Raw genomic sequence first — 24,182 nt, forward strand, 5'->3', positions numbered from 1 at the left:
CTCCCACAATTTAACAGGTTCCAAAAACTCTGCACTAAGATCTCCAATCCAGCATACTGAAGAGGCCTCCACATCTGTTGTCATCAATAGTTGGTAAGCAGTATCAGATGGCATCTCCACCAAACAGCCGTCGGGTGTACACTTTATAACACACTTCAATCTGCATAAAGCATCTCTTCCTAACAGTGCAATAGGTGTGTGTTCTGAAACCAATATAGGTATTGTAGTCTTTTGATTTTTATAACAGAGCTCAATTGGTTTTGTAACAGGTACCAGCTGTTTCACTCCCTCAAACCCCGACCAGACATAGGGAGGTGTATAGCATCTTCAGGCCGAATACAGGTGAAAGCCGCTCCGCTATCTACCATCACTTCTAATGGTCTATTATTTACCTTCACCATTATTGTTGGATCTTGTTCCGGCCCTGACACCACCAGCTGACACCCCCCTTTCGAATTTTCCAGGCACCCCTAAAATCCTTGCTCTGGACCCCTATAAGGGTTCGCCGGTCCCCTGATTATCAATTGCTGACCTCTGAATCCTCCTCTTGCATTTCCCCTGAAGTTTCCTCTGAAATTTCCTCCTGGTCTATCACACTCACGAGCAAAGTGTCCAAACTGTCCACAGTTATAACACACTTCTGAGAACTGTTGGAAATTAAAGTTTCCTCTTCCTCTTCCAAAGGTTCCTCGACCTCTTCCTCTCCATATTTGCAGCTGGCCAAAAGTTGGTTGTGTGTTATAAACAACAGGGACCACTGGGGACGGTTGAGGTGATTGAAACTGAACCTGGTTTGGCTGCAATTGTGGTGGCGGCTGATTTTGTTCAGGCTGGCTCTGTAAAACTAAAGCCTGCTTCTTCTCCTTCTTCTTGTTATCCACCAATTGTATTTAATTGAGTTTCCGAAGAGTTTCTTGATCTTGTTCCTTCTGATCATACTCCTTCTTTCTATACAGGTCCACTTGATGTGCTACATGGTCTGTATATACACCCTTCGCCATATTTCCAAGACCAACCACTTCTGCCAATTTGCTCCGCACTGGTAGAGGTAGCCCCTTCTGTATCTTGGCTCGCAAAATTGATTGCTCCATTTGGCTCTCCTCTGGATCGTTTCCTGTGACATTTCTCCGCACTTGATAGGCTCTTGACACATAGGCTCTCGGATTTTCTTCCTGTCCCAGTGGCTCAATGAGAATGTTGTCGGGGTGTATATTTGTCGGAAATGTATCTTTCAATGCTCTCCATACTCGACCTCTATTTGCTGCAAACAGCTCTGAATCATTTACAGCAGTTTCCACATAACGGTTTAATCCAGCTCTCTGCAAAATCTCCCCCATGGCTGGAACCCCAAGTATATTAGCCAGCAATCTCTTAATGTCTCCTACTGCAGCTTGCGTCCCCACCATGATCTCTTTGAACTTTGAGATCCAAGGGTGTGCTCCATCTTGAAGAGTAGGTAACTTTTCAAGTATATCTGACATGTCAGTACTCTGCCAAGGTTTATACTCCAAGTTCTGACCTCTTATGACAACTGGACACATCTTACCAGGCTTCTTCTCTTTCCTTGAACGCAGTTCATATTCCTTGTCCTGTTTTTGGGAACCTGTTTTCCGCAACTCTTTCTTCTGAATCTGCAGTTCTTGTAATTGGTCTTCTAATGCCTTCCTTCCTTTTGGTGTAGTGCATTTGTCCAGACATCTACAGCATCGATCTATATTCTCTTCAACTTCTCTTAAAATCTGTCGTCTTTCTTCTTCTCTATAAGCAGTTTTTATCTTAGCAGACTTCAAAAGAGTAGGACTCTCACTTTCTTCATCACTTTCCTCATTCTCAATCTCATTTTCACTTCCACTTTCACCTTCAACTTCACTTTCATCTCTCAGTTCCATTCTTCTTCCTGTTGTACCTCCTCTTCTTTCCGCTCTGGCCAGTAGTCGTCTGACTGCTGGATCATATCCTCCCATGGCTTCTTCTTCATCACTCTGATCCTCCACTTCTCCAAAATCCATCCTTTTAATTCTCAATCGTCCTCCGGTCTCCAAACGTGTCGTTTTCTTTTTACTTTTTGTACTTGGATACATCCTAATAGTTGTCTCTGCTTTCCCCCACTTCTATAACCTGCTCAGCCTCATTCTTAATGTGGTAATTGCCCTCTTGACTAATTACCGGAAGCTGAGGATAAACTTCCCTGAGCTCCATCTCCTTCTTATACGGCGGAGGTCTCTGTACTGAAACTACATGTGAAAAGGGTGCATCAATCTCTGCCATTAACTTCTCTGTTTTCTTCACATTCTTTTTCATTTCATCTACCGTCTTCTCTTCACAGTCTTTCTTCATCTCCATCCATTTCTGTCCCTCCTTCTCAAACAACTGGAGAATGCCAAGCTCCGTTTGTCTCTTCTGTTTACGTCTTTCACCTTTTCTTCCTTTCTTTTCGTCTTATATGTGGTCACAAGCACCTGTATTGTTTTTATTACTTCTGGATTAAAGGTTCCTATCACTGGCCATGGTTGCTCAATTTCAGGCCAACGCTTACATTTCTGTGACATCTTTGCAATACCTTTAATTAAAGGGTTATTCTTCTGAACTACCTCAACAGGAGTAGTTACTTTTGAGTTATCCATTTTTGATATAATAGTAACACCCCCTTTTTATCTGTAATCAAATTCAACCTAATTAAAAATTACCTTAACTCTATTCTATTATCCTATTATTATGTTTATTTTAATTGATACACTATTATTATTACTACCTATATTCCCCTTTTTATCACAATCAACAAACAAATGAATCAATTTGCCAACTTCAGAGGATGCAAAAACAACCCTACAGATGTAAGAGCAAACAACGCCAGGTCCACACACAATATCAACCATATACAAACAACCGATCAAATTGCAAGGTACAGCTTCCCCAACTCAGCAGAAATTAAACTCTGTTTTCTGAATGGTCAGTCATTGCCAAGCCTCAAACTGCAACATACATGCTATGTGCAAACAAATGAATATACTGTAATTGTCCCAAATCTGATTACCAATCAAACAATATATGTATCATCAATATCAACTATTAACAAATGCATAGAGGTCAAAAAGCAGGTAGGTTAGAAAGAGTCTGTGGATAAAATCACACTGGCCTTATTGCTGGGTTCAGATGCGTGTGCTGTCGTCTGCAAGCCTCAGGTTTCCTGTGAGGTAGACCAGCTGTTCTCTCCTCTGCCTCCAGACACCCCCCTTGTCCTTTTGCTTCCTTCTTGAACTCTCACCCCATAAAAAGAGACAACAGGCAAACACTTTAACATTGTAGAAAACCACTAAGTACAATACACTCTTCAATGTGACTAACACATTCCTGCCAACACTTTCCTTTATTATTTCTTTAAATATAAAGTCCTTTTTCTGGGGCTCATATATTTTAACAGTTTCCAAAGTCCTCCAAGCAGAGGCTCATAGTATTTTAACCAAAAAAGTCCCCACAAAAGGCTCATACTATATTTATCAAACGTCCTTTACAGGCTCATATGTTTATCAAATGTCCTTAAAAAAGGCTCATAGTATTTTAGCAAATACTGAATATGTAAGTATATTATTATTATTTTCATCTCCTTAATCTCCTATTTCCTAATTTTATTTGTTTTATTCAACATAAAATCTAACATATTACTTCATAAAACCGGTTGCCACACACAACAAGGATCCACAGACAACACATACAGAACACACAAATTTAAAGTGATCACACATTTCTCTTCCAAATAACTAAGCCTCTAACTTCTCTCTAACTTCTAACTAACTTCTTTTCTTTTAACTACTATTTTCCCTTTCTCTATTAACTATTCCTATTTTCTTCTCTTTTCTTTTTTAGGCGATTCTTTCTAGCGGTCCTAGACCTGCCCTAGTAGCCTCAAGCTATAGAACCCCTTTTTCTCTATTCCTTTTTAACTCTTATATCCTCTTTTCTTATTTTCCTCTAAATTTACCTCTTTTTTTGAAAAATTCAAATGTTCCTAATTTCCCCTGGGCCCAGGAGTTCTCTCTCTCTCTTTTTTATCCTATTTTTACTTTAAGCCAATTCCTTTAAAGCCAATAAAGCCAATTTTCACACTGCTACCAAAGACCATGTGTCTTACTAGTTACAGCGGTAAAGGGCCCCTCCACTTAACTTTGCACGATGTGAGTTCAGCGCCTCATGCTACTAATTAAGCTTTTCTACTCTTATTTCTTCTATTCCTTTTCTATTCTCTTCTTCACTTTTTCTCTATTTGTAGGCCTACTCTTATTTCCCTTCATTCCTTAATCCTAACTTCTCTTTTTCTTATCTTCTTATTTCCTTTCAAAACTATATCATCCTTACCCCCCTTTTGCGTTGCCAGCAACGCAAAGAAACCTCAAATTTAGAAATTTAGAACGATGAACTACTCCCAACAGCAGCACAACAACCACCCCACAAAGAGCCTTAAACGGTGTGTCCCCACAGCAACACTGCACAGTCCCCACGAGCAAACCAGCGCACTATAATGTGAAAAACTCACCCTGTATATAAGTCGACTGATGCGGGAGTCAGCTCCTCAGGACTGAAAGCAGATGCTGAGAGGCCACAAACACGTCCAAGTTCGTGACGCCAAAATTGTTGTATATTGATGTGCTGAAGAAAGAAGTGATCACCGCTGACAAGTCTTATCTTGCATTTAAAAAGGTTTATTTACAAGAAAGAACAATGTCAAACTCTTGCCGAATCTGAGAGAGCCTCTGGCCAATCGTCGAATCCCCTCTCCCATTCAGCTCCCACAGTCACCTTATATAGGATGGTCATCCCCGAGAACCCCCATACACAAACAAAGCTTTATATTGTATGTCCTGGTTCGTTTCACGAACTGGCATCTGGTAAATTACCTTTTTGACCTTTAACCATTAACCTTTAACTATTAACCTTTAACCATTAACTTTTAACTTTATACATCCTTCACAACCCCCAGGCACAGGAAAGGGACAGATAAGAAGAACAAGAAGTTAATATACTACATTGCTAAGTTAATTAGTTATCAATTTACATTCTTTGGCTAACAAACCCACTAGCCTATGACTCAACTTCACCAATCATTTTGAACCTGTGTTAATAAAAAATAAATAAATAAATAAACTTTTTGATTAAGTAAAAATAATGTTTTTGCCGAGGTTTGAGCCCTAAGAATGATTATCCCATCAATAAAGTATTTATGGATATTTTTTTAGGAATTGACTTCTAGTCTACATAATCCTTAATTAATCCATAATTAATACAGTAGCTATAATTTATTTAAATTCCTATGCTATGATGTAACATCAATAAAAGAAAAAAGTGATAACAACAAATCCAGAACATTCAAATAAATCACATGTTTTCATTCAAAGCTGCCTTACTTACCTCTCCTGTGTTTGCAGGCAATGTGCTGAGCTCTGATATCCTGCTCAGTTTTATGGAGGATGCCTGACTTTGGCATCCAGGACAAAGCATGTTTAATGTCACTGCAGCTTTAACTCTGATTACTTTTTTTCCCGTGAAAGGAAGAAGCACAGTACGCTTAAAGTCTTTATTTATCCAGGGGATTATTCTCCCTGGATCCGTTGTGCTTATTTTAACAAGAAGGGGGAGTGCAAGGTCAGGGTCAGGTCATGTCATGGCCAAATATATGATTACACAAACACTAATAATGTATCACTGAGGCTTTATAATATTCACAAATTTAAATGGTAAATGGTCTTATTTTTATAAAGCGCTTTTACAGTAAGACACATCTGCCCATTCACACAAGCACACACACATTCACACACGGAGCAGCTCGGGGTTCAGTGGGTTTACATGCACGTGAAAAAACCGAATTATTGCCTTAATCGGACTATAACAGGAGAACTTAAGTGCATGTTAACACGTTACTCGTGTTAATTAATAAATGAGAGTTCTCATTATCCGATTGAGACACCCAGATAATGCGATTGGAATCGGAGTTTTCCATCGGATTATGCGTGTGCACATGCTCCACAACCACTGCGCTGGCGTGTGACCCCGAAACAAAAACGTCCAAGAAAGTCAGTCGCAGAAGAAGAGAAACGGAGCCGCTAGAACCGTCTGAGGGATAGCGCGGATCTTGCCCGTACCATAAGTAGTGCGAACATTACGTATAAGATTAAAAAAAAAGTACTATTATCCGTCTGGTTGTTGTTTGAAATGACGATCTGCCGCATGAATGACTCTTGTTTATTATATCACATAATAGGTCACCCGGAAATCGGGCCGTATTAACGTGGTATTATCCCGCTGAAAAGACACGTATCGCCACCTAGTGTGGAAGAGGAGAGCAGTTATTCGATTTTCTTGCATGTAAACTGGGACAAGGACTGTAGTCAGAAAGTCGAATTTTGGGCATAGCTCGATTAAGCGCTGCATGTAAACGCACTGCTGGCTTCCTGTTTGATACCGTTTATTTTAGATTTTAATCCGTTCGTTTAAGGGAGGGACTATCGAAGGGGAAATTGTTAAAGAGTTATTCGGCTTTTCTTATGTTTTGTTTTAGGAATTAACTATTCACGTCCACATCGTTCAGACAAGATAAGACAATATTAAACCGTGGACGGCTGGGTAGATCTCAAAGTGTGTCGACTACAAAAGTAGTAGTCTGTATTTAAAATATGTCTTGAGAACATATGTATGACATTTGAATTTTTTTTTTTTTTTTTTTTACCGTTTAATTAAATGTCCCTAAAAATTAGTACGGTGCGATAGTGATTTTTGTAAAGTGGGGCCACATTAACCGTATGTTCTTTTTGAAGACGGCGCTTAATAGAGTACGGACACATCCGGTAAGATACAGCGCACGCGCAGAGGCAGCGCGTTGCGTAAAGGTTCAGGTGATATTTTGTAAATTAAATTGGGCCTAAATTTTTCAGAACAAGTCAGACAAGGTGGGGCAATGGCAGTGGAAGACGAAGAGAGTCAGAACAAGGTGAGAACTTGAAAAAATGCTATGCTGCAAGATGAAAACAGTGAAAATGTCTGTTAGCTTCCAGTCTTCAGAACGTCGACAACAGTTTTTAATCAAGGGTTTAAATATTTAATACTACAATGGAGTTATGCATGCATGCCGTTGGTTTTATCACAAAGTTTAGATGAAACTCTCGACTACAGGTAACACGAGCTAAATTGATATAACCAGAGAGAAAGAGAGAGACAGAACGTTCATCATCATTCATCATCAGTCATGATCATGGTCATCGACCTGAGCGAAAATGTAACATTTAAAAATGACCAGGATGCGAAGACGAAATTCACAAGAGTCGCAGTGGTCAATGCAGCTTCAAAGTATTTAACCCTGACCAATTCGGCTTTGAAAATTTAGTAGGCTGCAGTATTCGCTACTGTTATATAGACGGAAATGTTTAAAGTTTTTTTTTTTAATTTGGCGTAGTTATTTCGTAACTTACGGCTCATGTTAAGTCTCACTGTGTTTATTATAATCTTTTATCTGGTTGCTAGAGGGACAACAAACACAAATGTGTGCAAAATCGACAAAACACGCACACAATTATAAAGAATGGAACCAAAAGTAATCTGATCCTGTTTTTGTCCTTCAGGGTTTTAAGCTTTTAGGAATCCTCGACGTCCAGAACACTCCTTGTTCCAGAGAGGCTATCCTGCATGGAGCTGGAGGCTCACTAGCTGGTGGCCTGCTTTATTTTCTTGCTACGAGTAAGTCTTATTTCTGGACTTTGCAAGTTTTATGTGTCCATCTTCTTGTGGCCCATTGTGTGATAGTTTATTGTCTGCCCTGTTGTCTGCAGGTCGGGTGAAAAGGTCTTTTGATGTGGGATTCGCTGGTTTTATGCTAACCACACTTGGGTCTTGGTATGCCTTCAAGTCCTTTTCTTCTTCGCCTTTCATATTTTGATCAGGACAAATGTTGGCATTTTTCAATAAACCTGCTATGAAAGAAAAACTTGTTTTCTGACCAATTTTCCCTCAACACTAGCATTTCTTACTATTGCTTCCCTTTCATGTCTCCATCTCCAGGTTTTATTGCAGGATGAACAATGCTAAACTACGTGTGCAGCAGAGGTTGATCCAGGAAGGCATAAAGAACAAGGTCGTGTATGAGGGAACTGTTTTAGACCCCACACATAAACCCAAAGCAGAAGCACCTTCAGGCCCTTCATGATCACCAGCACCAAAACTCATCTTCCTTCTCAGTAAGGATTTGGAGAACACTGATATTAGATATTATTATTAGCTAAAGATTATTTAAAAGTGATGTTTTTTGATGTTGTTTTAGTTTTGTTCAGCAGCAGAACAATGGAGTCTATAAAAAGCCTGCTTTATGAGCAGTTTGTTTTGGAAACATCAAGCCCTGAGCACTCAAGTCAAGCTCCACCTGAAACATTTCCAATGTTTTTTGACTGCTGCTCTCAGCGGTTATCTGAATCCTAAAACAAAATCTCTGGAATTTTCTTTATTTTAAATGTTCCATCCAAATATTGATAGTATAAATTCGGTCAAACCCTGTCATGCCTACATTGAGTCTGTTCTACTGCCTAAAAGTTTATTCAACTTCTAAATAATGTTAGACAGTTACCAGTGTGTTGATCTCAGTCTGTAATGTTCCCCTGAATCTGAACTGTTTGTCATACTGAACTGGCGTATGACATGTTTCTGTTTTTAAAGACTGTAATAAAGACGTCTGTTAAAAGGCAAATCTTCTCACAATCATCAAACTTGTGCTTAAGTTCTATGATAAAGGGTGAAAAAGTAATTAAGTACAGGGATAATCACTGTGATTTAGCATTGAATCAGCCCTTCAATTCACTTGTAAACACAACAAATTGATCAATAATTGTGAGAAATTAAATGTGTGCTAAAATAAATGGAGAAAATCTAATTTAATGATTTTATAAATGGGATGAGCAAGTTTAATAATGCTTTTTGATTTGTTATTTTGCAAATGCAAAACTCATCAGGTATTCAAAGCAAAGCTCAGCAAGATGAACTGAAATCAATGAAAGTCACTGAATCCACACAGACTCCTGGTAAGACAAAATAACTTTCATCATAATTTATGTAATCATTTTAAATATGCATCTGTTTGATTGTGATAGTGCACACATTCCTTTTGCTGCTAAACTTACAGTAATTTAGCTTTTCGGCTGTTTGGTTAGTTGATAAACTTTGTTATATTTGAACTCATATCACTAGAAGATCCAACGGCTAGATGAATGACTAAGTTCAAAATATTTCAGACTTGGTGTGCTGTTGTACCACCAGTTGGCCAGCTGGTGTCACTCCATCCATACTGTGAATATTTCCTGCTTGAATAGTCCCACCACTCCTGCAAGCTCTGTTATAACTGAAATAATTCCCACATTAAATCAAGACATAAAACCAGTTCAATCTGGTATAAAGTGGCTTGTACACATTTTATGGTTATTTGACAGTCATTTTTGTCTCTTTTCCTATAAGATGCACAAAGCTTTGGTGGTGATTCGGTTACTGCAGATTTTCTGTCAATAGTCAATTTAGTAGTGTGAATTGTGCATGTAACATTTCTGTAGTGCCATATTTTTTAATAGAAAAACACTAGATTGTGGTTTCGAGGACTATATGTTAACCCTCATAAAACACTGAAACTTTCCACCTTACATTGAAAACAACCTCACACGGTACACTAATAACACTGTCCTAGTGAAAAGGGCAGGCAGCAAAAACTGTAATTCTTGGCATCACTGAGGAAGCTGTACCTGTCCCTGGATCTGCTAATTTGCTTTACAGAAGCTCTGTGGAAAGCAAAATAACCTACGACGTGTTAGTATGGTTCAAAATTGTGGCTGACAGGAAGTCTCTGGATAGAGTCATCGAGTCAGCGCAGAACATTGTCACAACACAGCTTCCCACACTATCTGACTCATACAGAACAGATGTCTGCACAAAGTCACAGACATCACACAGGACTGCTCCCACCAAGCAACAGCCTCTTAATACTGCTTGCCTCTGGAAAACACATTAACAGATTTTACCCAAAAGCAATAAGCGAGCTAAATAATTGAGACTCTGGTGCACTTTCAATATGCAATATCTGATTAATACTTCACACTGGTACTGTGCATTATATGTCCATAAAAAAATCTACCTACTTACATTTGTCCTTCTTGTTTTGACCTATTTATTACTGTCGAGTTTTTGTTGTTGAGCGTTTTTTGTAGTATACTGTATACAATTCTGTGTTCGCTTACCTGCACCTTATTGTATTTATTTATTTATTTATTTTTTGTAATTTTTTATTAACTGTCTATTGCCGTGTTTTTTGATTGTCTTTGTTTGCTCTTGCACAAACTACATAGGAGATGAGTTTAAATGCTTGTTGTAGTACAAGGACATTAAAGGCATTCTTCTTTTAGATCCTTCATAATCTATAGTTCCACTTCCCTGGCACAGTATATTTCATTCTGAACTTGAAACCGTCAGAGGACACAGGAAGCAGTCTGTGTCCTTCTGAGAGCAACACTTGCTTGTAGTCTTATTTTAGCAGACCTTTATCTCAGTGCCATGTGTTTGTGTCCCCTGTGATTGTTCTACCGGAGCTGTTGTCACACGCACGAGTCAGGAGTGAGAAGCCACCTTGTGCTCCAACATTGCACTGTTGAGTTGTTGACATAGACAGGAGGAGGGAGGACAGTCCGGACATCCATCACTGACCCAACATGCCACACAGTCCCATACAGACTTACTGAGGGCAGTGGGGTTATTGCTGTGTGTCATATTACAGCTAGCAAGCTGGCAGGGCACATGAGGTCAGGCTGAATGTGGTGGGCTTTTAGCTAGTAGAAGGACTCAGTAACACTCATTACATTCTGCTGACATTGTAAATGTAATTCTTATTATTGTAATTATTAGAGTATTTAGGAGTAACTCAAAAAGTTATTATTTATGCAAGCAGTAGAGAGGTGTGGGTATTTTTTTTTAAATCTCTCTTTTTGTAAATGGCATTTTCTTAGCGATCTCAACACACCTAATTATTGTTCAAGTTTGTTAATCCTCAGTTAATAGAAAATACTTATTTTATTACTCAAATATGCTCAATGTCAGTTTTCAGAACAAATGGGGAATAAAGGAGTTGGCAGTTAGTAGACTGACATATCTGTGTGATCTTAAAAAGTGCCATAAAATAGATTTGTCCTTTTTCTGAAAATATGCTTTTATTAGAAACAAGGCTAATATAACCAGTTTATACTGAAATGTATAGCCTGATGATTATATAGAAATTCAATTACTATAATGTATAGAGAAATCAAAAGAAAAACTTGAATTGAAGTTTGTCGTATATATGAATAATAGCATTGTACGGCTGTGGCTCAGTAGAGTGGGTCGTTCACAAACCGGAGGGTTAGCGGCTTGATCTCCAGTAAGTGTCCTCGAGCAAGACACTTGACACCCGAGTTGCTCCCAGTGCTTGGTATGTGAATGTGTGTGAACTTGTGTGAACAAATGGGTAGATGTGTCACTGTGACTGTGCACTTTGAAGACCAATATGTAGAAATCACAAAATACAGAGTCAATAACCATACTGGATTATAAAGTCCAAATCCCCATAAAGTGGAATACATTGTCTTCTAAGGAGGAATAGGATATTTATGAGCACAGTCTCAGCCTAGGGTTACCCTAGTCCTACATAACTCAATAGTACAACAGGTGCTAAAAACATTATTATTAATTATATAGTATTTGAAGGAATACTTCCTAATAGGCAGACTTCACATCATGACCTACACTGTCAGTCACTTTTAGATGTTAAATACGTGAGGCAAACCGTATTTTACTTTGATTAAATATTTGTCCAAAGTAAAAGGCCTGTTTTCATAATTGAAAAGTAAGATCACGTATTTTACTACATTTAGTAAAATTAAGAAAGCAATGGCTGCCATATGTCAAAGAGAGACACAAGCAAATATACCAGACAAAAACAACAATAATGTGTTTGTGTTACATAAAAGGCAGAGATGATTTTAAATTGATCACATTACAACTCTTAGGTTAATGCAGATTTCATGTAATCTTCTTTGCCCAGTCTTGAGTACATCACAATTCAGTCAGTTGGCTTCACAGACATAAAAAGCCGGTCGTTGGGTTGCTGAAGCACCCCCATTCTTTTATTTGACAGTTTGCCGGATGTCAGCAGTATTCACCAAACCACAGGCCTTAGTTTCAACATTAACCACAATTTACTGTTTTTAAATGCTGAAGCCTGCAAAAATATCAGACTAAAGGAAAAATGTGGGTTCTCACATGAGCTGACCAGCCCTTGCACCAGTAACAGTAACAGTGTTCAAAATATGTCTTTGGAAATTCACAAGCTATGTTTCTAATGTAGCTGCTTTGGCTGCATCGAGTCTTTGATAATTGTAGTAACATAATTTAAATATGTTTGACACCCAAGAAACAGCATTAATGATGACGCCTGCACCAATAACTGTTGAAACAGTTAAAGAGATGTAAATTACTGGCTCAGAAGAGTTTCACTGTCTTGGCTGTCGGTGATTAAAAGTATCAGAGCTGCATAAAATTGCAGAAGATGTTGAGCTCTTAAAACAAAGAGCATAGGTGTGATGTTTTTCCATTTAGGCTAAAATATAGTCTACTATAATTAAATATGTCTGTTATCTGTTAATAAATCAGTCTAAATGAATGCAAAATGTGTAAAAAAAAATCTTACGTTTACTTAACATGTAGATTCTAACATTGGTTCACACACTTCTTTGTTCTCATTTTGCTCTTTCAAGATTGTGTCCTTGATTTCAGATGTGACACCACCTTGTGTTTTTGTTAAGCTCTGAGCTTTTACATTAAAAACGTCCCATTTCTCAGGAATCAGCCCTGTGTTGAAGAGCACAGAAGCCAGGTAGGAGAACGACACGATGGCCACCACCGCAGACACCATGCAGATGGTCCTGATTGGTGAACGTTGGATGTAGACACCATTTACCAGAGTGCATCCTGGGAAATGGATAACGGGTGGAATCCCCAGCTGTGGCTCCCCACACAGCACCCTCAGCAGGATGCCGACAGCACAGCCCAGAACAGCCCCAAAACCGTTGGAGATGTCGAAGAACAGGACACAGACAAGCTGAGGTAGCATGAGGGTGTAGGTGAGATCCGAGCGAAGAATCCAGATCATCAGAACACTGTTGTCCAAGAAAGTGAGAGATGTACCGGCCAGGCCCATCACCACCACTGAGACCCTGATGACCCACTGGATCTCCTGCTCTGATGCCTGCCCAGAAAAAACAGAATTGTTCCATTTCAAAGCAGTGGCCCAGTCAAATCCGCATTTCTTAAATTTACATGAATTTCTGTTTCCTAGTTATGAAGGAATTCACCTCCTCTTCTTCCTCACCTGTGTCCTTATTATGTTCTTGTAGATGTTGGAGGTGAAGATGGAGGCTGCAGAGAGTAAAGCTGAGTCTGTGGATGACATGACGGCTGCTGCAACCGCCCCAATACCAATGATGGAGATGTAGGTTGGGGTGAGATGCTGCAGGACGATTGGCAAGACGAGTCCCATTTCCCCACGTTCAGAAGGAGACGGAGAACCGTAAGAAGTCAAGTTCCAGTCTGAGGGACAGGAAGAACAGTTCAATTAAAGCTTCATTAGCAAGTAGTCACATATCTCAGTGACCAAGAAGAAGAACACACCAAGCATAAAATCTGTACAGACAATGGCTAAATCAGGCTTAAAGCAACACTTTTATTCTCACTAACGACATTTAATATCAATTTATATTTATGTTTAGTTTTATTCTCTGGTCCACAATCGTACTTGCGGATGCAGCCGCTGCTCCAAGGAGGATTGGAGGAATGCCAAGGGTGGGAACAATCAATGCAGCAGCAAAGCAGGTGATTTTGGCTGTGGTCGAGGAGGCGGCAGACAGCGTCCTTTGATGGAAATTCTGAAGACCCAAGTTCCCCAAACCCTTAGGGGAATAAGAGGATGAGAAGGAAAATAAGACAATGAATTGTAATGTACTGTTCCACAGCACGATAAGTCTTTCACAGTCCATGAACTGAAGCTTGATCAGCTCAAATATCTGAAAAAGCTGCACCTCCTGAAGAGCTCTCAGTCATGCTAGGAAATGCAAACCTAGGTATATTTCACCCAAACCTATTAACTAATTCTTTTAGAAGCCACACCAATACGAATTCTGTAATGACATTAGGGAGCAGTGTAAACATGAAACCTGAAAGGAATGTCAGTATAGATGGTGCAAGGATGTCCACCTAATTGCATAAGCAACAGTGGTCTAATATCACCTGCAAAAAAGAATGCGAACCTCAAAAGTGAAACTTGATTTAATGTAATAGAGAGGGGACCTCAATAACATCCTGGAACAATTTTCACCTCACAAAAACATTTGAGTCTCACCAGAAGCAGGAAGTTATCAATCCACAGCCAGGCTCTGTCTGCCTCCAGAGTGCCAACCCACGGAGACTGGAAGGTGTAGTTGTAGGCTGTCTCTGTAATGTCCACAACCGCTGAGTTCATCAGGGCGAAGGGAACGCACAGCCACTAAAAAAAAAAAAAAAAAAAAGATCATTAGCAAACTCAGGTTTTCTTTTAGTTTTTTGAGTGTCTTTTTTTATTCCACTATAAAGCTGAGATTGAAAAGAGGATTATTTCAAAATATTAATCTGTTCCATTAATTATTTTTTCTTCCAACCACAAGCTGGAGGACAGCTAAGGGGATAAATTAGGAAAAGAGCAAAAACATACCAAGCTGACGAAAATGAGGATGAGCTGAATGATATCAGTGTAAGCCACGGAGTAGAGACCGCCCATTAGTGTGTAGGTGATGGCCACAGCAGCAGAGATCCAGATGCTCACAGTGTAGGAGAGATCCAGGATCACGCTCATAGTAACCCCTGTCAGACACGCACATTTGAGTTTTAAACATCTACATATGGCATAATATTCTAAACACCTTCCTAATATTGTGTAAGCCTCCTTTGTGCTCCTAAACAGTTCTCATGAGAGAATGGACATGAATGGACACACTGTGAGGATGTCCTTGTGTGTCTGGTAACAGAATGTTGTTAGCAGGGGCCTTTGGGTCCTATGGGTTGAGGGAAGGGGCCTCTGTGGATCATGCTTGTTCCAGGGCATCCCACAGATTATTTTGATTTTGATTTCATTTGTCTATTTGGTGAGAAAACTTGGTATAAATATATGACGTTGTGTAAATGTGCCGGTTTCCAAACATAACATGAACAAACAAACAAAATTACATAATACATAAACCCTGTGGGACACCAACAGGACTGTTACGCACGGGGCTCTGTTTGAGTTGGGTTCTGTTGATGGTGTGATATGCCTTCTTGAAGTTGAGGAATACAGTTACACAGTATGGTCAATGGAATTAATTCTCAGTGAATAGACACTCATCTAATCACACATGGTCTCTTTTAAAATGATACTTTTGAAATGAAGTTCCTCCTCTGAGCATTTCTCTTTTATCTTTAGTTTCAGGAAACTTTCTGTTAAATTTGTGACATTCATGAATGGTCCGAATCTACTGACTGGCTTTGAAACAAATGACAGGTACCGAGTTGCAGTTGCCAGCCGTCCTTTTGTTTTTGTTTTTTTTCCTGTGTTTCAAACAGTTGCACACAGAAGTACAGCAGTGGACCTGAGTTCGGTCCCCAGTCAGAGCAAAGTTTACAGAATTTCTCATAAGATTAATAATTTCATCTGTTTATTTAGAAGATATATATTTTAGATATAGATGGGATGTCTGTTTGAATGATTCTGATCCTAATCTTAACTTATCACAGTGATTATTTTGAGGATAAAATAATCTTAAAAGTCTTTTGAATGGCTCTTCGAAAGAATCGGATCCACAAGACCTGTCTCCCTTCAAAGAGCCATACAGTGGTGCTTGAAAGTTTGTGAACCCTTTAGAATTTTCTATATTTCTGCATAAATATGGCCTAAAACATCAGCAGATTTTTTACACAAGTCCTAAAAGTAGATAAAGAGAACCTAGTTAAACAAATGAGACAAAAATATTATACTTGGTCATTGGTCATTTATTAATTGAGGAAAATGATCCAATATTACGTATTAGTCAGTGGCAAAAGTATGTGAACCTCTAGGATTAGCAGTTCCTTTGAAAGTGAAATTAGACTCAGGTCAATCAATGGGATGAGAATCAGGTATGAGTGGGTACCCTGTTTCATTTAAAGAACAGGGATCTATCAAAGTCTGCTCTTCACAACACGTTTGTGGAAGTGTATCATGGCATGAACAAAGGAGATTTCTGAAGACCTCAGAAAAAGAGTTGTTGATGCTCATCAGGCTGGAAAAGGTTACAAAACCATCTCTAAAGAGTTTGGACTCCACCAATCCACAGTCAGACAGATTATGTACAAATGGAGGAAAAATTCAAGACCATTGCTACCCTTCCCAGGAGTGGTCGACCAACAAATATCACTCCGAGAGCATGGCGCATAATAGTTGGCGAGATCACAAAGGACCCCAGGGTAACACTGAACAACAATGGTGTGTTTGGCAGGGTTGCAAGGAGAAAGCCACAACTTTTTGGTTTAACAGAAAAGTGTTATGTTCGGAGAAAGTAAAACAGTGCATTCCAGCATATGAACCCTATCCTATCTGTGAAACATGGTGGGGGTAGTATCAGGGTTTGGGCCTGTTTTGCTGCATCTGGGCCAGGACGGCTTGCCATCATTGATGGAACAATGAATCAGAATTATATCAGAGAATTATAAAGGAAAATGTCATGAAGTCTGTCAATGAACTGAATTCAAGAGAAGGTGGATCATGCAGCAAGACAATGTCCCTAAGCACACAAGCCATTCTACCAAAGAATAGTTAAAGAAGAACAAAGTTAATGTTTTGGGATGGCCAAGTCCTGACCTTAATCCAATCGGAATGAGGTGGAAGGACCTGAAGCAAGCAGTTAATGTGAGGAAACCCACCAACATCCCAGAGTTGAAGCTGTTGGAATGGGCTAAAATTCCTCCAAGCCAGTTCGCAGGGCTGATCAGCAGTTACCGGAAATGTTTAGTTACAGTTATTGCTGCACAGGGGGGTCATACCAGATACTGAAAGCTAAGGTTCACATACTTTTGCCACTCACTAATATGTAATATTGGATCGTTTTCCTCAATAAATAAATGACCAAGTATAATATTTTTGTCTCATTTGTTTAACTAGGTTCTCTTTATCTACTTTTAGGACTTGTGTGAAAATCTGATGCTGTTTTAGGCCATATTTATGCAGAAACACAGAAAATTCTAAAGGGTTCACAAACTTTCAACCAACACTGTAGATCCAATCTCTACTTTTGGTGAACATGTTGAAATGTTGCATGGAGGTATTGAAGCCAAGCTTAACCTGTTCGGGGATATTATATACAAGAGCTGCAAGGACAGATTTGGTGAAATTATCGCCAAGCATATGTCTACCCTAAGAAAGAATGGAAGGGGGGAAAAATAGATCACCCAGCTTGTGCAAAGGCATGGACAACTGGAGGAATGCAACCCAGCCAGAAAGAGAAGGCCTGAAAGCCCTTTGGGAGGAGGTCAGGCAAAGGCTAGCAAGGCTCCGCTGAGCTGAACGCATACGTAAGTGCAGCAATCAATGGTTGGAGGCACCAAACTACCATCTGGTCAGAGGCTACCCCCATTGAGAAGCTACATGGACAACATCACCAGCCTCCTTCAGACAGCAGCCTGTACATCTCAGCTGCTGATAAGGTGGGATGAGTTGATGTCATGGGCCTGCATGAAGGTCAAGTATGCAAATCCCATAGCCTGTCACTCAGGAGAGTGATAATAAGCTGATAACAGAGATAATAACAACACTAATACTTCATCACTGGGGGAGAGAAAAACCCTCTCCTGATGGAGCAGCCCATCAGAGGCCTAGGAAGGCAGTATACTGCAGAACTGTTCAACAAACAGGTGGGCAGGACTGTCATGAAACACCTTACAGACGGCCTGGCAAGGACAGACCAAAGTCAACTCCCTGGAAAGTACAAGACCTAGTGCTACCAGTTCACACTCTACAGGAGATTGATGTGGCTTTTGAAAATGAGCGAAATCACCTACTCCACTGTCAAGATGGATGGAAAAACCAACTCATACATCAGAAAATGGTTTTTGGCTGCCGGGAAAAATGCACTGCAACTGTCACTGCAGTCTATCACTGTCAACTGTCAACCACTTGCCTTTTGGGGGACGCTGGGTGATGGGAGGGAAGCTGAGGAATGCTACGAAGGAACTTTCAGAGGAGACTGAAAAAGGTAGTTGGGAAGCAGCAGCTCAGGATGTAGAGCGGTCACCCAATAACCGAAAGGTTGGCGGTTTGATTCCGCCCTATCCCAAGTCTGTCCATTGTGTCCTTGGACAAGACACTTAACCCACCTTGCTCCCAGGTGCATGCTCCCTGGTGTATGATCGTGAGGCAAAGTGGCGTAGGAACAAGCACGTAGGCACAAATTGGCAGCTGTGACTACTGACGTAGTTTACCACCACCAAAGTGTGACCGTGTAAGTGAATGAATAATGCGTACAATTGTAAGCGCTTTGAGCATCTAAAAATGGAAAGCGCTATATAAAACCAATGCATTATTATTATTAGCTTCTAGCTCTGGCTGAGAAGGAAGGACAGGAGCTGGGGAAAGAACACCTAACCCCCAACAACAGCTGCAGGAGGTAACAGCTGCCAGCTGCAGGGGGTGACAGGAAGATGTCCCTCTCACAGCCCTGCCACCAGGAGAGGTTCCAGGGTTAAAGAGGTGAAATGCTGGTGAATGGTGGTTCCTGGCTGAAGGTCCTGTAGCTGACCCACTAGAGGAGGTGCGACTGACAGCAATGCCCAGCAGGAAGTTCCATCTATCTGTGCTAAAACTTAAGCAGAGGTTATTTTATAGAGGTCATGTGAAGTTCTGCATTCTGTCTTAAGCTAGCCAAAGCTAGTCGCTTTACTTCTAACCTTAAAATGCCATGCAGTCAGATAAAAGGTTGTCTGTAAGTATTGTGTGTATTTGGTCAGTGCATCATGGTTATTTTCTTAACATTTGAGCAAAAAATATAAGTAAATTAAAAGTAATTAAGAGTGATAGTTGATGAACGAGGGCAGCACAGTGGCTCCTCTCAGTGAGAAGGTCCGAGTTTAAGTCTGTATGTTCTCCCTGTGTCTGGGAGGGTGTCCTCCCACCTTCAAAGACGTGCTTCTTAGGTTAACTGGTGATTCTAAATTGACCTTAGGCACGAGTGTGAGTGTGAACAGTTGTTTGTCTCTGAGTTACCTCTGCTACCCTAATGAGGATAAGCGGTAGTAGAAGATGAAATGAGATGAGTTCATGAACAAGGATGGAAAGAAGATACTCCTTCATGAGTGTTACTGTTAAAACCAGCCTGGTGTAGCCAGACTCAGCTTTTATCAGAGTATGAGTCTGGTAATACGCCATCTGGATTTTATTATGGGGCACATTTAAACCAGTACAGGGAAAGAAAAATCCTCTGCATGTAACTGGATAGTCCTCCAGCCAATCAGAGTCGTTTTGTTAACAAAACAAATTCAACTCAGAGTCTGTGCAGCTTCTGCGTCAACTTAACACAGAAGTCTAAACCGCCTATTACTCTTCTGGTGGGGAGTTAGGATTCAAATAGGAACATCTGGGGCTGTTACCCTTCAGAAACTCTTATGAAGGGTGTTTGATAATGACCAGATACTTGCCTTTCCTATTTTTCCAATGATGGTAACCCATTTGAAACTCTGTTGTACCATTCTTTGGAAAAGGAAGACCTCCCTCTACACCCTATTTAAACCCCAACTCCCTACTAGTCTCTTAGAACTGAAAAAGCTACTTGAATTAAGACTTATAGAGTTTCTACAAGTCTGGTTGTAGTCCTTCTTTTCAGCTGTGTTTTGTTTTGGATATACGATGACCTGGATGTCTAAGAACCTTCACAAACACGTGACACTGTTACATTACATTTTATGGCCTTGACTCTCAAGGTGCGCAGGGACAGCATATGAACCACATACTAACCAGTGTACCTCAGTGGTTGATTTTAATACGTTTTTTTTTTTTTTTTGACTCAACCATCCCAAACACTGCTGTGTAGTTGCTGGTATGACTGAAGTTCTTGATCTACTGATGGAGTTATTTCAGACCAACTGTACAATTTAAATTCAGGCTCGCATTTCACTCAGCACCTCAGCCAAGAGCTGTGATCAACAGCTGCTCCGCTGCCAGGGTAAAACATATGAAGATCAAATGCATCACAAACACACCCACACTGGAGGTGTTGCATATACAGTAGAAACATTCTTACCTAATCCTATGAGCGTTCCTGTCACCCACATAATCTCCGATACCAATGAAGCCAGTGACAGAGCGGCTGTCGGTACCTTTCCATATTTGATCTGGAAAGGATCCATCATGGTCACATATTTATTGTTCCTCATTGGCTCGGCAAAGAAGAGTCCACCTCGGTAAAGAAAGAAAGAAATCAGACGATTTATTTGGTGAATGTAATGTATGTACATCTGTCATTTGAATGTAGTGGTCGTGGTTATTTTATATGTAGGCCTACTAATTTGGACTTTCCTCATGAAACTGTTTTGCAAAAGTGGTAAGCCATCAGATGCAGCTGTCACTATAATGATACACTCATTACATACAGTATATGCTGTAAATGTAATTTTTCAAAGTAATTTGCCACACAGTTCTAAAATAGTAGGTTACTTTATAATTATTTGGATTCTGCAGTGTAAAGTATTCAGTCTTGGCTTTGAATCGTACGTATGTTAGTGTGCATTCAGTAGGTTTTAAGAGGATAAAGCTTATTTCTTTCTCATGTGATATTCATTGGTTTTGCTCTCCTAATAAGGAAAAATGTGTAATCTGTTCATGTAACAACAGAAGTCCTTCAGTCTGATCTCAGTCTTGACCTTTAAAATTAAATTAGATTTTGTTAAGATTAAGATTTTAGCAAAACAAAAAAAAAAAAAAAAAAAAAAAGGCCTGACTAGTATATTATGAATGGTAACCATCTATCTATTATATAGATATTGCTACTTATTGTCCTGAGGATAGCAGGGTACACCGTGTACAGGTTGCTAGAGCTACTCTAGCAAGCATAGTAAGCACAACATAAGATGAGGAAGTCAATCCTCTGGGTTTCTTCTTCATTTTATCCATCCGGTGTTGTGAGCTGTCAACATCATGGGCCCCAGACTGTGCTTCTACAGTATACTCTCTCAAGTTCCAGTGAAAATTAAACCTCTGACCTTGGAGTGCTCATGGGGCTCTACCTGTTTCCCCAGCACTCATCTTACCTATGATGAAGCACAAAGTTGCTGTGATTGGCATGACAGCCCAGATCAGTCCCATGGAGGGGTTGTATACCGCCTCTGCCGTGCCCACGATGAATCCTCCTCCTACCCATGTAGCTGTACACACACACACACACACACACACACACACACACACACACACACACACACAGATTGACATGCATGCACGGGAAGCTAGGTCGCTACTACCCGTCTGCAACCCGATAGCAAGAACCATCCCTTCTACTGTAACTTTAATTAGGAATTAAATTTGAATAGGCATTAACTGTAAATTTAATGAACACTTGTTTTAAAATATCCCTGACATGCACGCAACAAAACATTAATCTCCTCCGACGTTTGTACGTTTGTATCTTACTCGGCATAACCATACCGCCTTCCTGCCTTTCGAAAAGCAGTCTGTACTCTCCTCCCACCCGTTAATGTCTAGCAATTTCTAAATATACATATATTAAAATAAAACTCGGGTTTCCGCGATTTGTGGACACAGGTCACGTTTCATCTTATTTTATTTTGTATAGATCTATATATTTTCAGATTTAAGAAACGAGATATCATTTTAACGTTAAATAATCCGAAACGCAACTGAAATCCCCAATTCATCACAATCACAAGACAGAAGCAAAGGTTTTTGATTTGTTTTAGTTTTTGTTGTTGTAGTTGGTTTGTCATAATTTCCAGACGTCCTCTCGTCCTTTTGCCCGTTCCCTTGCCGCAGCTACTCGCCTGTCATGGTGAAAATGCCGACCGCCAGATTGATGCCTCGGTTGCCCAGCAGAGCCATTTCCGTCTTATCCCCCTGGCCCTTCTTGGCTTCCCTCTTAGACTTGAAGGATGCCCAGATGCCGATCCCGAGGACCAGCAAGTAGAACAGCATCATGACGGAAACTCCGGGGATGTTGAGAGCCATGGTGGAGCCGCAGGATTCCGACTGAAGGACTGAGCGTCTGTGGGGCCGCCTGCATGACACAGTAACATATCCCTCCCTGCTGCTGCATGCACACGGTCATGGATGAAATGCACTGAAACCCAGTGGAGACGCCTGGTACTGCAAACTGCAGTCAAGGTGGAAGACAGTCATGATTCAAAATGGGACAGGCTTTTTGATTTGTACTATTTGTACTATTAGATGTTCTGCTTTGTCTCGGTTGGAGGTGCAAATAGTTTTTGTTTCATACAGTTCAATATATACAGAGAAATATATCTTTGTTTTTCCACTACTGCAGTTTGATCGTTAGTTCATTCAAAATATGGTTTAGCTTTTATTCTGAAATACTTGGATGCGCAATCCTGAGACAGTAACTGTCTGTAACTGATTCCTTTTGTCCGCAGATTACTCTGACTCAACCAGAGTCCTGCTGACTTTCCCATGATACAAAGCAACAAACTGGGGGCCTCTTCACTGTAACAATAGCTTTATGTGTCTTTACAGTGTTTCTGGGCATCCTGTTGAGCATAGGTCATCTGCAGTATGACCTGAACGCATCATATTGAAGATTTCTCACAGCTCCAGTTGATCCTTTGAATTGTCATGTAGACAACCTCCTCACTACTTATCAGAACAGTATGAGTGCTGAGTATGAGAGAAATTTGATGCTTTTGGCTGATTTACTGTATTTTAATAATAACAAAAAATAATATATCAATTTTTATGGCACTTTTCTAAGTACCCAAAGAATCTTTACATGATTGTAAACATAAAAGGAGAAGTACATGGACAGAACAAGACAAATACAAAACAGAGAACACAACTGGAGTGGATGAGGGTGGACAGGGAATGGTCAGATGTTAAAGGTGATCTTGAAGAGGTGAAATTTGAGTTTGCTTTTGAATGAAGTGATTGTGTCAGAGTTGCAGATGTTGAGGGGCAGGAATTTCATAGGGTTGGGGCGGTGATAGCGAAGCTCTGTCATTTTAACTATTCACAGATATACCACATTTCTTTCATATCAACTGCAAATTGTTCACAAAAATATTCCCACATACCTCATTGTGGGTTTGGGTCTGCAAATTATTTTGACTATGTGCTTATTAGAAAATGACCATTTCGTCCCATTTACTTTTAAAACTGGAACAGTCTTTAATTTTCCCAGTGATCTTGTTGTCATCTGCACTGATTCATTGCTGGATGTATATTCCCAGGTGTATATTTAGTCTACAATGTAATGTATGCTCTGTGTAATTTTCTTACACAACATGTCAGCAAGGCAGAGAGATGGGCAGCTGTTACTTTATGATCTTTGGATGATAAAGTTTAGTTTTGATCTTTATTTAATCAGTAAAGCCTCTGACCACACTGACATGATAGCTGGCCACTGAAACTTTACTGTTCCAGTTATGATTTGTTGCTCAAGGGCACCTCAGCGGGGCCACCTGTGGATTTAGTGTCTGTGTCACCACAGGAAGCAACATTTGACGATCCAGTCATCAAACACTATTGCTGACACCTTCAGTACTTAACCAGTGGGGCACCACACTAAGCCTGCTGTCACATTCTTCAGATTAAGTCTTTGTGATTACGAATCAGCATCCCAGCAGATGCTTTTTAATGCCATTTAAGTCATTTAATCATGACTGTTGTTTGTGGCTTGTGGTTTTGCACTATTAGACATTGTAGGTTAGCATACACAAAACACTTCTCACTGAATCATGCCTTGTGCCTTTGCTGATAATTAATTTAGAAATCTTGGATTTGTCTAAAAATAATAACTAAATGTTATTGTCTTTTCTGTTACTCGTGTGTTGGCTTATTACGACCATCAAGCCTGTGTTTTTCCACTCTT

The 24,182-nt window shown here is 40.0% G+C and overlaps 3 protein-coding genes across 3 annotated transcripts; 1 reads left to right on the plus strand and 2 right to left on the minus strand.

Annotated features, from left to right (window-relative positions):
* Positions 1-470: 470 nt before the first annotated feature.
* On the minus strand, positions 471-2,081 carry LOC125018399. The gene is made up of 2 exons (XM_047602232.1): positions 920-2,081; positions 471-580 (listed from the first exon to the last, which is right to left on the minus strand). The coding sequence occupies exons 1-2, from the start codon at positions 2,079-2,081 to the stop codon at positions 471-473; spliced, it is 1,272 nt and encodes a 423-aa protein (XP_047458188.1).
* Positions 2,082-6,816: 4,735 nt separating this feature from the next.
* On the plus strand, positions 6,817-8,722 carry LOC125018680 (cytochrome c oxidase assembly protein COX20, mitochondrial-like). The gene is made up of 4 exons (XM_047602749.1): positions 6,817-6,979; positions 7,608-7,722; positions 7,815-7,878; positions 8,044-8,722. Exons 1-4 carry the CDS (start codon positions 6,947-6,949, stop codon positions 8,186-8,188), a joined length of 357 nt encoding a protein of 118 aa, XP_047458705.1. The 5' UTR covers positions 6,817-6,946; the 3' UTR covers positions 8,189-8,722.
* Positions 8,488-22,409, minus strand: LOC125018679 (high-affinity choline transporter 1-like). Its single transcript, XM_047602748.1, has 8 exons — positions 22,126-22,409; positions 21,382-21,495; positions 20,376-20,531; positions 14,786-14,934; positions 14,438-14,581; positions 13,835-13,988; positions 13,412-13,629; positions 8,488-13,288 (listed from the first exon to the last, which is right to left on the minus strand). The coding sequence occupies exons 1-8, from the start codon at positions 22,307-22,309 to the stop codon at positions 12,737-12,739; spliced, it is 1,671 nt and encodes a 556-aa protein (XP_047458704.1). The 5' UTR covers positions 22,310-22,409; the 3' UTR covers positions 8,488-12,736.
* Positions 22,410-24,182: the final 1,773 nt, after the last annotated feature.

The sequence above is a fragment of the Mugil cephalus genome, chromosome 13 (assembly GCF_022458985.1).
Source record: "Mugil cephalus isolate CIBA_MC_2020 chromosome 13, CIBA_Mcephalus_1.1, whole genome shotgun sequence".
Classification (NCBI taxonomy): domain Eukaryota; kingdom Metazoa; phylum Chordata; class Actinopteri; order Mugiliformes; family Mugilidae; genus Mugil; species Mugil cephalus.